General features: G+C 37.6%; 1 protein-coding gene across 3 annotated transcripts in view; it reads right to left on the bottom strand.

Annotated features, from left to right (window-relative positions):
• Positions 1-711: 711 nt before the first annotated feature.
• The window catches only part of mol (dual oxidase maturation factor 1 mol), a 96,986-nt gene continuing 82,624 nt past the window's right edge, over positions 712-15,073 (bottom strand). For all 3 annotated transcript variants that reach the window (XM_017611829.1, XM_017611830.1, XM_017611831.1), the window contains 3 exons: positions 4,450-4,881; positions 3,808-4,351; positions 712-2,270 (listed from right to left, as the gene is read on the bottom strand). In XM_017611829.1, the coding sequence (XP_017467318.1) occupies positions 2,228-2,270; positions 3,808-4,351; positions 4,450-4,881 (1,019 nt within the window). In that variant the 3' untranslated portion in view covers positions 712-2,227. The remainder of the gene's footprint in view (positions 2,271-3,807; positions 4,352-4,449; positions 4,882-15,073) is intronic.

Raw genomic sequence — 15,073 nt, 5'->3', positions numbered from 1 at the left:
TATATTACATTCATTTTCGTCCTTATTACTTCTAACCTTATCACCTGTAGAGTACATTAATATGTTAATACATTATTTATCATTTTCAATACATTAAATATTTTGTCGACTTTTTTTAATTTAAAAGTAGCTATTACACCGTGCGAAAAAAAACCACATGAAACAATCAATATACTCACGAAACAATGGGCCAAATATAGTAAAGCTGCGTTTTTAGTTTTTCACTTTGACGTCAGGATTTTTTTAAGGGCTTTGAAATTTTAAAGACATAATTATATCAAAAAATTATTTTAAAAAAAATCAGTGCAATGCACAGTAATAATGTGGGTACCAAATGAAGGATAAAATTCTGCAAAATAGAAAAACAATAAAGTTTTTGGTTTACAGGGACAAATAAGTATTGAAAATGCGCTTTTAATTAATTTTATTTTTTAAATGTAATAAAGTTAGGAGGACGAAATTCTAGGCTGTGGTCGTGTGTATATTCGTACTTAATATATAATTTTTTCAAAAATAAATTTTGCAAATCTTCAAGGATATTCAAGGATAAAATTTTAAAATTAAAGTTTCAATACACCAAAAATTTTAATATTTTTTATTTCTACAGGGTTTTCTTTTTTATTTGATATCCTTATTGTTATTCTATATTGCACTGAATTTTTTTAATAATTTTTTGAATTTATAACATTTTTGAAATTTCAAAGTCCTTTAAAAAAGATCCCGACGTCAGAGTTTTACTATATTTTGCTCATTTTTTTCGCGAATATATTAATTTTTGTGTGTGTAAAATTTACTGTCGCACGGTGTTATAGTCAAATTTGGGCCAACAATGGGAAAACTGAAGTCTTTTTGCATGGTGATTAATTATTTTTGGATAGTAGTGCGTAGCTAGTCGTAATGTAAAACTTCGGGACTCAGAATACTATAGAATCACCCGGCATTTTGATAACGAAGGTGGTCAACGTTTTTTTTCCTAAGAGGAAGAGTTATTTGAAGGTCGCGTTCAAACTAAACCGAATGTAAGTATTTATGAGTAGCAGTCAAAATCTTTTTAAAAATCTATTAACTATTTTCCATGAAACATTAGTAATGAATTTACGCTTCCCCCTTAATCCGCAGAAAATTTTTGTTTAACTAGTATGACCCCTAGGAAATTTTGATGCTTAAAATTGTTGGTGGAACATTTGATCTTCCATCTGGCATTTACGCAAAGTTGGATCAAAATTTTCGAATGCTTAATTTTGCACTGGTTCTGATATATATATCTAAAATAACCTAGTAAAATTGTATTTTTGAACAAAAAGTATAAACTTGAACCCACTATAAAAAATGTGGCGAGTTCTATCAAAATCCTTTTAGAATCTGACTAGTACGTTGCTGTTGTCATCAGTTCGAAAAAAAGTTGACTGCCCTGGTTTTCAATATCAAGGCGATTCTACAACCACCGAAGCTCGGCAAATCAAGTTTCACAACTCTTGCGAGTGGTCTTTCAGTATTCGAAAAAAAGTTTACCTCCTTACAAAAATTGTTAGTTCTCGGTAATTTTACTGTCATACATATCAAACAATTTAAAAATCTATTAAATACACTCCTTAAGCTAAAACTAAATATTATTAAATTTAAATATGTATTGGTAAAATAAATTAAATTATAAACTAAGTTTATCATTATCCAAAGGCTACACATTTATGTGAGATATTTTATTAATTTTTATTTTACTTTTTTCAATACTCAATAAATAATTTTGTTTGATAAACTCTAGTTAACCACTTATATAAGTATTTCGATTTTCTGCAATAGTGAGAAATAACTTGACATTTCGTAAAAACTAAACTTATACATGCTGGTGTGTGTGCCTTTGAATTTGATTTTATTGATTTTTGTATCAAATTTAAGTGCAGATTTAAATCTGGCCGTCCTGGTGTATGGCTTTATCACAATTAAGTTCATGTTTGTCGATGTGCAAGAGTTTTTCTTTTCTGTGTATTAAATTATACAGATTTACATACTTTCATTGCTTTGATTAATTTTTATCATTTAGATATGTGAGAATATAGTATTGTAATTATATATATACACTTGTCAGTTTTTTAATTATGTTTTTTCGATTTTTTATCACATTATTTGTTTTTCAACTTTAGTTTGCGCATGTTTGCTATATATTTTTAATTATAAATATCTGACTTTGCCTAGCAATACTAGCCAAATGAAGTTTGCATCAACTGTATCACCAGTGCTCCACATCTCGAATGCGATTCAGCGGTGGATTTCTGGAAAAAAAAGAATTAGTTAGAGAAAATTTTAAATCAAAATAAAACTAGAATGCAAAAATTATACGTGCTCTTCTTAAACCTTCTTTTTCAAATGTAAAAAAAAAAAATATTTTAATTTAGCAAGGTGCCAAAAATCGTATTTTTGCAAAAGGGGAAATTTTATTGGGCATGCCCATAGATTGCCCATTAATTAAAAATGTTTGTTCGGAAAGATTTTCGTTTAAGGCAACAAACGCCTAGAAATTGGGCGTGGCAAGTGATTCAAGAGCCCCCTATCTCAATGTAAATTCAATCTATCGAAAGGTGAGACGGGAGTTTTTGAACAATTTGCTAAGATAGGGCATTCTTCAACCAAATTCTGAGGTAGGGGTTCTTGAGCCATTTTCCGAGATAGGGCGATTCCGAACCGGCTGCCCGGATAGGTCGATCTCTGACTCAGCCGTCGATATGTACAGTTATGAGCAGTTCCGTAAATTATTCTTTTTTTTCTGACTAATTTAACATGCAAAGAATTAACGCTTCTGCGCAAATTGGATCAAAATGACCCAAAGGTGTAGTGGTAGTAAGAAAAGCAATAAATTTTGAATTTTTAGTCACAAATATGAAATAAAGTTTCGGTTGCATACATTTCTCTATTGAGCCATTTTGACTCACCTTTTATATGTAAGGGGCTAGCTCTGAATTTATGCAGAAGGGTAAGAAAGTATTTTTAGGGGTCCACAATGCGTTCCGAAAATGCCTTAAAACTACAATTGTTTTGTGTGGAGATTTTTTAGTTTGCCCTATATTACACACAGTGTTTGATATATTTGTATAAACCATGCGACTTTTAAAATCTGGTTTTATAATGTTTCTAAAATCAAGACTTCAACCAAAATTAGCTGCGTTTCTGAAGAACATTAGGATAGCGCACCCCTTTGTTAACATTTATTTTTATTTTTTTATAAAATTGCTGGTTTTTGTTATTATGGCCTTATACACATTCAACAATTTTGAGGCCGAAATAGTAGCTACAACTTATACCTTTGTAAATTACACAGGTTTACAAAAAAAAAGTTTCTGCATATGGAAGCAAACCTCTGTAGCTCTATGTTATTCGACGCGCTGAATGCGAATCCGAGTTCCGTTAACCTCCATAATATCAAGTTCGAGGTCATTTTAGAGTCAAATAGGAAAAAAATGTGTTCAATAAAGATAAAAATTCATATACACATATGGGTTTTTGTTGTTGCAGAATCCGAATATGGGGGTCCCTTGATTCTTCAAGGTCATCTAGAGGTTATTCCAAGGTCATCTCAAGGTAGAATTCAGAAGAATTGTGTTGAATTTCCCGATTAATTTGATGAATTTTTCCGACGAATTGATAACCTCCTCCTTTTTTGAAGCCAGTAAAAAAATTACACCTTGCTAATTTTATTCTTCAAAAAAAAACTTTTTTAATTACTTATAGCGCACAATTTTCACGATTTTTCATAGTCTTCTCCACTCACTATATTTGATATTTGCCCCTTACAACCATTTTACTCATACTTACGGCAGCATACGCGCCAGCGCGTGCTTATGTAATGGCGAAATATGTATGGCCGCTGATGCTATGCTGGACCCTGAGTCCTGCGAGATGGTGCGCTGTAGACGCGCATTCGGCCGCGCCGCTTGCAATTGCTGTGAGCGACGGAACGGGTATCGCCATGGACTTTTTGGCACATCAGACTGGTAACCTTTATGCTCAATGGCACCAGCGGCAAACGGTCCCGACGCTCCTCCACTCACGCCCGCCGCACAAGACACACCAGCAACGTTACCAGCATTACCGCTGTAGTAGGCAGCAGCATTACCATGATCTCGAGCTTTTGATGATAGTCGACGCAAAATGCGCGAACCCAAGCCTGGTGGTTCTTCCAAGCTACCAGCAGCATTTGCACCATTTCGCTTGCGATAGCGCACATCACTTGACTCCTCCAGTATAACGTGTCTATCGTAGGGCGTACCATAATACACTTCTAGCACAGTGGAGAAAGTGTGTGGCCACACTAAATCAATTATGGATATTAAAACGCCACAAATGAAGCAAAGGATACCTGTTAAGAGATAATTGAGGTTAAAAGAGTAGCACCATCGATTAAACTATTCGACCTAATTACACTTATCGTTAGTCATTTGCCCTCACAGCGCTTACCTGCAACTAGTAGTAGCCAATAGCACCAGCCCAGCTTGAACTCCAACCGTCCACCTTCCAAATAGATGATCAACGGGCGCTTTGGCAGCAAGCAATAATAGCCAATATTGGTGCCAATGAGCAGTGCCCCTGTCAGCGCCTTCATGTAAGCGCCATAACGTGGCACAGCGATAAGCAGCAGATTCATGAGCAGCCACGAGGCTAGCGATGCCGACAGCATTATGCTGGCAAAGTAGCCCGCAGCGCGATATTGGCCACCCCAACAGAAACCCTCGCGGCCCTGACTGAAATATTCAGCTACTGTGAGTATGGGAAAGGGGAGGCCACGTTTCAACGCATCGCGATAATTGGCACTCATATCGTTAGCACCCTCCCATCCGAATCGTTCATTGTAGTCCACATCCGGCGCTGTCCAATTGCCAACGGGTATGGCTGTGTGCGACGGCGAATAGTAGAATAAGTAGTAACAGGAAAAAGATAAGAGAAAAATAATAGTTTTTGATTAGAAACGTGATGACGTGAAATTTGAAAAGATCAAAAGTGGAAATAAAAACAAAGCGGAAATCTATTAAAATTGTGGGAATGTGCACGCACCAATGTATGTACATATGTAAACATGTGCGGAAGAATGTGCCCATGACAAAAGTATTCTGAAAAATTATAAAACTTTAGCTTAATTAATGTTGAGGAAATAAATTTAAAAAAAAAATAGTTCGTATGTATTTGTATATAATTTTCTAGTATGCTTTATAAAAGAAATACATTTTATGTGACAAAATCCGCGAGAAGATTTGCTCTATTACACTTGACTTTTATTAAGCATATATCAGCGTCAGATCTTTCAAAAGCTTATAAAAATACCCAAAACGAAATAAATATTTGGAACTCCCATACTTTGTGTGTTTTGGCCGAACTTTTTCTCCAATTTGAGAGGTTTTCAATTTAGCGCCCCCTCCGAACGGCGAACTATTTTTTTATGAGAAGAATAAAAAAGGGTCAAGGCCCTTATATTCTAACATGTTTCCTCAAAAATGGTAAGGGGTGCCTTAGGTTATGTTAGGTTAGGTGAGGTGGAAGTCTCGAGAGGGGCTTATTACCACATTTTAGAATTCATAGAACGGTTAGTGCAGGTAAACCATGTGAAGTTAGAAAAAGCGCTGGGTGCTAGCACCTGACGTCCGCCCAGAGAGTTCCTCGGGAATGTTGATGAAATACGTGCCGAAGTGTTTAAGCCTCAGTCTGGCGAAAGCAGGGAAGAAAAAGAAGTGCTCAGCGCTCTCTAAGCCGACTTTACGCAAGTTAATACTATGAAGTCCTGATGGAATACTCTCCACCTCTGCAATCCATCTTCGATCCCTCTGTGAAGAAAATTATTTAGCGGCAAATGTGTAGAAAAATATTTATTCGGTGCAATGCTCCGATTCATTTCCTCCGGTAATAAGGCGATGTTTCAAAGAATTGCCGAGTGGGGTTGAAGGAGAAACCAGAGGTCTTTAGCCTTATGGCGGAGTAAATTGTGCTAAATTTGCCGTAAGGTCAGCCGCTGCGATACTGAGCTAACCGCTGGTTCTAACAGCCGACGCCCTTCATAGTAGACTTTTCTAGTGAATAACACCAGACAATGACCCCATGTAACGTTATCTGCTTCATTATAGTTTCTCACAGCCAATAAATACCTTTTTTGAGATATGCTTCATCTTTCCCCATGACTTATTTACTGCAGTATACAGCTACTGATGCCTTTTTACACACACCTCAATATTTGGCTTTCAACATGGATTGAAGGAGCATGCCCAAGAACTTGATCCCGTCAGAGAGCACAAATATATCTCCATGTATCGCAGGAAGCTGGCTACAATGCAGCTAGCAGACCAGTCCGTAATTAAATTTAGGTACACCTGCAAAAAATTTAGGTACAACTGAAAAAGTATTTCCCCCTACGATTACTGTCATATCTGACTTCAAGTGTTAACAGTTTGACACTTGTCAAATCAATAGTTACAGAGATTTTATTAAAATTTTGAGCGAAAACGAGTTAAAATGTCCCACTCGTCACTCTGGAGTTCCCCCTTGGTAACTTTGACGCTTGGATGTTCAAAGTAGGTTTACTTAATCAAACAGCTGACAATTACAGCCTTCACAAGAATACCTTTTCGACTATTCCGTGGCGTGATACTTGAAAATAAATGGTACCAGACGCACGTTCCATACGAGGTGTTGACATCGGCGCGGATCATTATATTGATGTTGCCAAAATACGCAAGCGTCAAAGGAAACTAGGAACTCCAAGGGGCTAAAATCACGACGAACCACTGAGGATTTCTGCTTTCGCTCAATCCAGCCTGATTATAAATCAACAGCGGCTATTTACTGCAGGTATGGAGATGCCGCTGTGTTGTAGTGGTTAGCAATGCGCGTTTCCATTCCGCAAGGGCTGCTTTCAAGCTCAGATTCCGACCGACATCAAAAAGAGAAAAGAAAAAGTTGTTTCTAATAGCGGTCGCCACTCGACAGGCAATGGCAAACTCCCAAGTGCATTCTGCCATGAAAAACAGCTTCTCATAAAAATACAATCGCCATTTGGAGTCGGCATAAAACTGTAGGTCCCTCCCTTTTGTGTGACAACATCAAAGCCAACGCCATAAATCGGAGGAGATACCTGGCTCGGGTTCAATTTCTTTACTTGTTTCAGTGCTTTTAAATACCAATCAAGAACGGAGAAAAGGGTTCGCTCCATAGTTTTAGCATGCTCTGTACATCGCCCACTACGTTAGCATATTTGTACTTACAGTAAACCCTCCGCAATATGCCTAACTTTCTGATAAAATGTTCAGGCATTTTTAATGTAGGCAAAAATGTGATGCTTTCTGCGTCTCTCCCTATTTTGACATCGCAAATAGCTCGCGTTTCGTCTGATCGTATATTTTATGCAGCGGCTTGAGATTCCTTGTCGAACCAATTGTTCCTTCGGGCTCCCTACTTAATGAGCGAAAAATGTGGCTCAACTGGCAGCTTATGTATATCGGTTGATTGAAAAGTGGTCTCAGGGAGCAGGTGTGTGAGTCGAGTAGCGTAGATGCTGGTCTACCATTGTGATTGCAGGTTTTCGATGTCAAACCTTCCTAATGTTGCTATACGAACATTTTCGCTGCATTACCGTGACTGCGTATATCGGCTACAACTATTTAGATAGTAACCCGAGCCAATGTTTCTTGAATTGTACGTGCGTCTAGAATACAGGAAGCGTGAATTCTGCTTAGTACAACATGATCGATTTTAGTTCTTATTTTACGTACTGGACAAACGCATGCACACTACCAAATTTCGGGCCCCGGTTTATCAGCTTCAGACAACAATGAGATGCTGCCTCGTGGAGACCGAATTTTTTTACGTATGTTTAATAGACACCCACTTTCCAGGCGGCTCGGGCCAAATTGTCAGTAATGAAGTGACAAATTGGCCTCATGTTCCTATAGAAGTAATTTGAGATATGTTTGACAAGGGTGAAAGTAGCTTGGACCATCAATTCTTTCGATCCGTTTCAATCACCGGGACCGGACGGAGTGATGCCCGCTATGCTGCGTTACTCATGTGAGATTTGGTCGTCCATCTGACAAGCAGTTTTGCAAGATACCTACAAAGCGGAAAGCTTGGTGGGAGGTGAGGCCAGACCAATTGAAAGCAACGGGTCCTTAGTATGATGGAGGGCTCTAGACAAAGGGAATAACAGGAAAATAATAGGAAAGGTGCAAAGACTCGCATGCCTTGTCATATTACTTAACATGATATTTTACTTGCAACCGATGCATATTTTCATTCATGGTACGGCCGCAAGGAGCGCTCTTAGGCTCAGAGAAGCCGAAACGTGGAAGCAACCAATTGCGGGAATACAGTAATACGGAATGAAATAAAACGGGTCCGGCTCAATAGAATTAATGCTGGCATGCATAGAAGCCAGCACTGGTTACATTACGTCAGTTTAGGACTTCAATGCGACGGTAACCATTGGGCTCCCGACAACAAAAGAATGGGATGCAAGAAAGCCAGTAGTAGAAGGGGGTTTATATCCACTGATGGTTCAAAGATGGAATGAGGAACTGATCCCGGTGTCTACTCGAAGGACCAGCAGATCAACAGGTCCGTTCGTCAACCGATGGACTGCAGTGTCTTCCAAGCGGAAATCTACGCTATAGAGAGGGCGGCTAGTATTTTATTTAGTAGTAGAGTTCCAGAAGGCAAAGCCATTATTTTTGTCGGCAGTCAGACAGCATTGAAGGCAGTAAGATCTAAAATAAAGATATCGTGAATTGTATAGAAATGTCGTACAACACTGGCATCACTGAGCCGTATCGGCCACGACGAATTGTGAAACAAATAAAGACTGTGAGACCACGAGATTTTTATTTATGGGAGCGTCTTAGTAGGAAAAAGACAAGAGACATAGTGAAATTCAATAGATTTTCAGTAAGAGTGCTTACCGGCGTCACCGCAGGACACTGTGCTATGGCACCAATGCCTCAACGGTGGCGAATACCAACAAGTAATGTGTGCAGGGGCTACCATGATGAGGATGAGGAAGAGTCAATTGACCACTTTCTGTGTCGATGTCCAGGTCTACAGACTTGGGTTTACGCTTCTTCAACGGGCTGGGTGAGATAGCGGAGGTGGAACTATTGGACCTTCTGGGGTTTATTAGGTATAGTAATTGGTTCAGGTAGAATAATGACTTGAAGCTACTCTTTCGATTATAGGTACGTGTCTCACCCTGCACTCACTTAAAGAGGGCACTCGCAATGGACAATGCTGTTTCCGAGTGAAAGTATGGAATATTCCACACACGCCCTCCTAACCTAACCAAACCTACATAAACTCTCATAGACGCTTAATTTCACTTTAAATCAAACAACTAAAATCTGAAGTCCACCCACAACACCGATTAGTGCCATACATATTTGCGGCATGCGTATCACATAACGAAAATTCTGTGCTAAATGCATATTTATGCACACAAATATATGTACATATGTATGTAAGAACACTTGTAATTGTGCGTCAGCGTGGAAATGTAAGTCAAGTTCTCGACGACGCGGCTCCGCTGGAATGCGTGGCATTCGTGCGTAACCTGTACATTCATATCAAAATACTTACATACATACAAACAAGTGGAAATAATATGCCCCTATGTATGTAAACGAGTGCCTGTATACATTTAGAGGTAGGCCTGAACTCGTATTACCAATTCCATTTGACGGCAAAAAGGCGCTGGCGTCGCTGGTCGCGTTCGCATGGCCTTCACTGAAATACAAGGTTATGACAAAAAAGGAAAGAGTCAACTCCAACAAAATTTATTCTTCAATAAAAAAATGGAGTAAACAAGTAAAGAAGTATAAGTTCGAGTGAAACCGAACTTTATATACCCGGCGCAGGTATCAAATATCGTAATTTCAACTCTTTAACTACATTTACATGATAGACAGGGGGGTTTTTCCCCGATTTCAAACTTTTTCGATAATATGCTAATGAAATAATTGAACCAAGTTTGATAGAATTCTATAAAGTGGTTACCGAGATACACCGTGTAGTCATAAAGTGGGCGGTGCCACGCCCAATTCCTAGAAATCTATAGCAGTCTTATCTATTGTTAAGAGATTGTTGTTCTATTAACTTGGAGTAAATTAGCGTGCTCAGTTATTGACATATCGGAGTTTTCGGATGTCTAAAATTTACTGTTATACTGGAAGTGGGTGTAATTTTAGTCCGATTTGAATGATTTTCAACGAATTTCTTTACCGAACTAAGGTTATTGAGTGCACCGAGTTTGGTAGAAATTGAAGAATCGATTTTCGAGGTACACATTCGTGGTCAAAAGTGGGCGGCGCCACGCCCATTGTCCAAAAATGTAGTAATAATAATAGTCATTTAGCTTCAATAGTTACTGATTTATCGCAGTTTTCGTGTTTCTGTAAATTACCGTTATATGGAAAGTGGGCGTGGTTATTACCCGATTTCAAAGATTTTCAACAGATTTCTTGGCTAGGCTCTAGGCAATGCTCATACCAAGTTTGGTAAGGATTTGTGAAACGGCTACTGAGATACAGCATTTCATCATAAATGGGCGGGGTTACAAACAACCATTATGTGAACAAAGTTAATATGCCCATGTGCACAAGTGTGCTCGAGTATAAAAAATAGTACCAACTTGGTTAGCAAAGGAATATTATAAACAAAAACAGCCAACAAAATGGTAACAGATACGCGTAAAAGAAAAAGAGCAAGCGTATGCGATGAAACAAATATGCGACAACAATTATGTATGCATGTCTGCTGGCTTGTAAGCCAGCGCACAGCAGCCGCGTCAAGGCATCAAGTTTTGCGGTCAACCGGTAAGAATACGGTACGCGCATGCGTAGTATACTTAAAACAAAAATCCAAATAAAATAAATAAAACTAAAATACAAATGCGCGCGCATTCGAGCTTGCTGTGTGAAGACCAAAAAAAAAAACTCCTAAAACACTCGTTGTAGACTTGCCGTATTTCTGTAAAAGCAACATGTCGCATGTGTAGGCCTTTAAGTGTTACAGTTACTGCCTGCAACGAACTATGAACACCAAAAAGCGTCCAACATTTTGCTGGTGACGAAGGTTAAATTGGCGCGAAGGCGACAACGAAGTGGCAATCAATCGCCGCCAAATCGGTATTTCGATACCAAAAGTCATTAAACTGTGATAAACGGTAGCTTTTGAGATCAAAATCATACATACTTACTTATGTACATTAGGCCGTATCAGAAAAAAAAATCGACATAAACCTTCGAATCTAATATATAGTATTATTTTAAGGCAGTTTCGAAAAAAATAAAATTCCTTAACGTAGGGGTCGCCCGTTTTACATTTCTCTCATATCTACAGCATTTACGGTGGGACCTCATAGTATGCCACATGGACAATTTGTTTGTACCGAAATTCATTGACATATAGCACTATATTCTAGTACTTATCCACCAGATCTCAGCCCTTATCATTCTGAACTACAGCTCTAATATTATTTATTTAAAGCTCGCAACAAATCATTAAAATTTTACTAAGGAAATATTGCAATTATTTCAGTATAACTGTTTTGAAATTGTTTTATTGCTAAATGTAGGTGTCACCGAAATTGACTTGCAAAAATACGTTAGTCTCAAAGGTGTTTGGCCAACTTTATTTATTTTTTTGCCTGTAAGGTGGTGATACGGCCTAATGTGCATACATATGTGCGGACAAAGCACAAGTACATACTATGTATAAGGGGGGCTGTGTCTGTTAGTGTTCTCTTGTCTTCAGTTATGTTGCTACGCGGCTGTCTACTTGTTACAAATTCTTATTCAATTCACACTCTTCCGTGGCACTTTTTTTGCCCAAGCAACCGCTCACTGGCCTCCTCTCCATAAAAACCCTAAAAGTTAACCAACCAGTGTTGCCAGTAAAAGGTTGAACAAAATCCCCTTCAAATATAACCTAAATCCCGTTTTATAATAAAGTTATAATAGAAATCCCGCGCTATATGTACACACATGCATAGATATGCAATATACATAGGAATAAAACCCCCTTCAAACATAACCTAAATCCCGTTTTATAATAAAGTTATAATAGAAATCCCGCGCTATATGTACACACTTGCATAGATATGCAATATACATAGGAATTATACGGGCCATTCCACGTCAACACGCATGCTGCTCTGCCCAAAAATTTGAAGGAATTAGACGAACTATTTAAACCTAAAAGTAAATCCAATTGATTCAAATTTTCTGTGAAATATAAAAACAAAATGTGAAAAATCACAACTTCAGAAATTGTCTATTGATTTTTATAAAGGTAATTAGTTCTACTCGGAATAAAATATTATTTTCAAAGTAGTGACTAACAGATCTATTCTGCATGTTACTAAAGATTTTGTAACCGGAAAATTTTATTACCAAAAAATGTTACCAGTTCTTGTCACCGCGATTCTAGTTACGTTGGTAATGCAGCTAAAATATTCAGCAATTCAGCTATGAGGAATTTTGGAAATTCTGGCATTGCATATTTCGCGGAGCAATACTTTGTTACCAGCTTATGAGATGGTAACAAAATTTACCGCTTACAAGAGTACACAGAATTCGAAAACGGTTTAAAATTTGACAGGAACTTAATTTACCGGTTACAAATCTTTTATTACCAGCGCAGAATAGATCTGTAAAAGAGACTATTTTCTTTTGATATTTTGCCAAAAAATGTTTTAGAAGTGGAAAATATAATAAAAATTGGTCTAAATTTCAGATTGACGTAAAAATTTTCCATATATTTGCAATATGCTCACAAAACTTGTTATTTCTTAAAATAGTATAAGAATCCTTCGTCGTAAGTCGTATAAAAACTTAAAATGTGTTAAAATATAACCGAGTTAAAAGGCGCTAAGCCATGCGAAAATGGTTTTTTAAGAATAAGTTGAGAATTTCAAGGTGTTAGAAAAATTTTAAGCGCAGTTTCGTGAATTAATTGACCAGCCCTACGACTTGTACTAAGTCAGTTAAAATGTTCATGATCAGTGTAACATCCTGTAATAGAATCACTCAAAATATTTTTGCATTAATCGTTTAAAACAAGTTCAGAATCTAGAAATTCAAGATATCCCAATTAATTTTGGATAACTCATAAAATTGCTATTAAAATTCATTTCAAGTGAATGAAGTTCCGCTGATAGAATTCGTATGAACGGCGTTATTTTACCACAGAGTATGACAGCTTTTTTTTTATTTATAAATAACTAATTTTTATTGCTTGGTATGGAATGACAAAAATCCCGTTTTTCGTCAGAAAATCCCATTCGCACTTTTTAGTCATAAAATCCCGAAAAAATGGGGAAATCCCGCAAACTGGCAACACCGTAACCAACTCAATTTTTATTATAGCACTTCGCTTCTACTTCCTTCTCTATTCCCGCTTCTCCTTTCCTTGAGTTGCTTACTTAGGTTATTTCATTTAGTTTCGGTTCAGTTCACCCCAACTTTGTCGCACTTGCATTACTGCGCGCTGCATTCGGTTCGCTAGTCAGTTCTCGGTCAGTTCGTAGTGGAACGAGCTGCACTTCAAATTTTTTTGTTCAATTATTTTGGTGTGGTTTGCAATGAGTGCAAGTTTAACCGGTATTTTTATGCTTTTTCCGTTTTTATGCACTTTTGTAAACAATTATTTACTTGAATTTTTTTTTGCTCCCACTTTTATTGTAATTAACGCTCGTTCACTTGGCAACGTAGTTTTAGTTGAAATAAATAGGTAAAAAAATCTCAAAAATCTGCTTAATGCGCTACTCATAACTGCATATAACAAGTTACAAGGTAATTTATAGTTTATCTAGCCAGTCGCATTCTCAGCTACCCACTAGCGCGCCACAAGCTGGCATTCGCTCTGCTTCCCGCTACATACTTATTTCTTCAAGCAACCCACTATAAATAATTATTTCGCGCAAAAATAGTGGAAATATTTATATTTTCAAATTTTCGGCTATAAGTTGACTTATAAGCCCAGCAAGGAAAATTTTAGTGAAACAATTTTGCCAGTCCGCGCTTATCATCAAGATTTTTAAGTACCAGGCCGTCAGCACGGTCTTCCGTCTTTTGGGGGTGGCTTCCCTCTGCAGGCAGGGCTGGAATTTCAACTACTTATGCATATATTCTCCACCTCAAATCGGCTGCTAAGACACTAAACTACGGTTATGCCTCTGGCTATAAATTTAAAGCTGGGCGTAGAGAGTAAACTTTCCGGAGAGGCAGTAATGTTTAAGTGGTCTGTCTGGGTAAGGATCTCGGGCTTTGGCCTAGACCACTGCTCGGTCGTCCACTGAGCTGATACTCCTCTTTCTCAAATCCAACCAACCCCAAGTAGGAACAGCGTAGGCCAATGGCATCTTGACAAGAGGGTGTTTGGTTCTAGTATGCGAACCCCGGATATCGGTCGACAAATAATAATAGCTACAGTGCCAGTTACTGTCGAAATTCGACAGTTTTTCTAGTTTTAGAAGCCTTGGAGAGGTTTTCTAACTTAATACGTAGCAAAACTTATACGATACAAATTAACTAACCGGAAAATCTTCTGCTTTGGAACTAAAACGTAACTAAAATGTTTTTATCTGAGGTCTTCGGAGGACTTCGGCAGGCTTGGAATTGACCCGATACATTCAAGTTTATCGATAAATTTCAATGATTTGATACATATAGATAGTTCGATGAATTTCAAGAGCTCCAGAATCCGATAACTCAATAAAATTCGTTAACTCGACCAATTTCGATAACCGTGAAANATGATTTGATACATATCGATAGTTCGATGAATTTCAAGAACACTAAAATTCGATAACTCAACAAAATTCGTTAACTCGACCAATTTCGATAACTGTGAAATTCGAGGGCTCGATAAATTTCGATAACTCAAAAATGTAAAATCTTTGGATACCTTTATAAATTTTTACTTTTGACAGCTCCACATTTTTCAAAAACTATCTAAACATTTTTGTAACTCGGTACACTCTGTTAACACGATACAATTCGATAAGCAGTGATAAGTCGATAAGCTTATATAACCTTGAAATTTCGATAAATCG

Source organism: Rhagoletis zephyria, unplaced genomic scaffold, assembly GCF_001687245.7.
Source record: "Rhagoletis zephyria isolate East Lansing unplaced genomic scaffold, Rhagoletis_zephyria_1.1 Rzeph_scaffold_00464, whole genome shotgun sequence".
Taxonomy (NCBI): domain Eukaryota; kingdom Metazoa; phylum Arthropoda; class Insecta; order Diptera; family Tephritidae; genus Rhagoletis; species Rhagoletis zephyria.
This window is presented reverse-complemented; position numbering and strand designations above follow the sequence as displayed.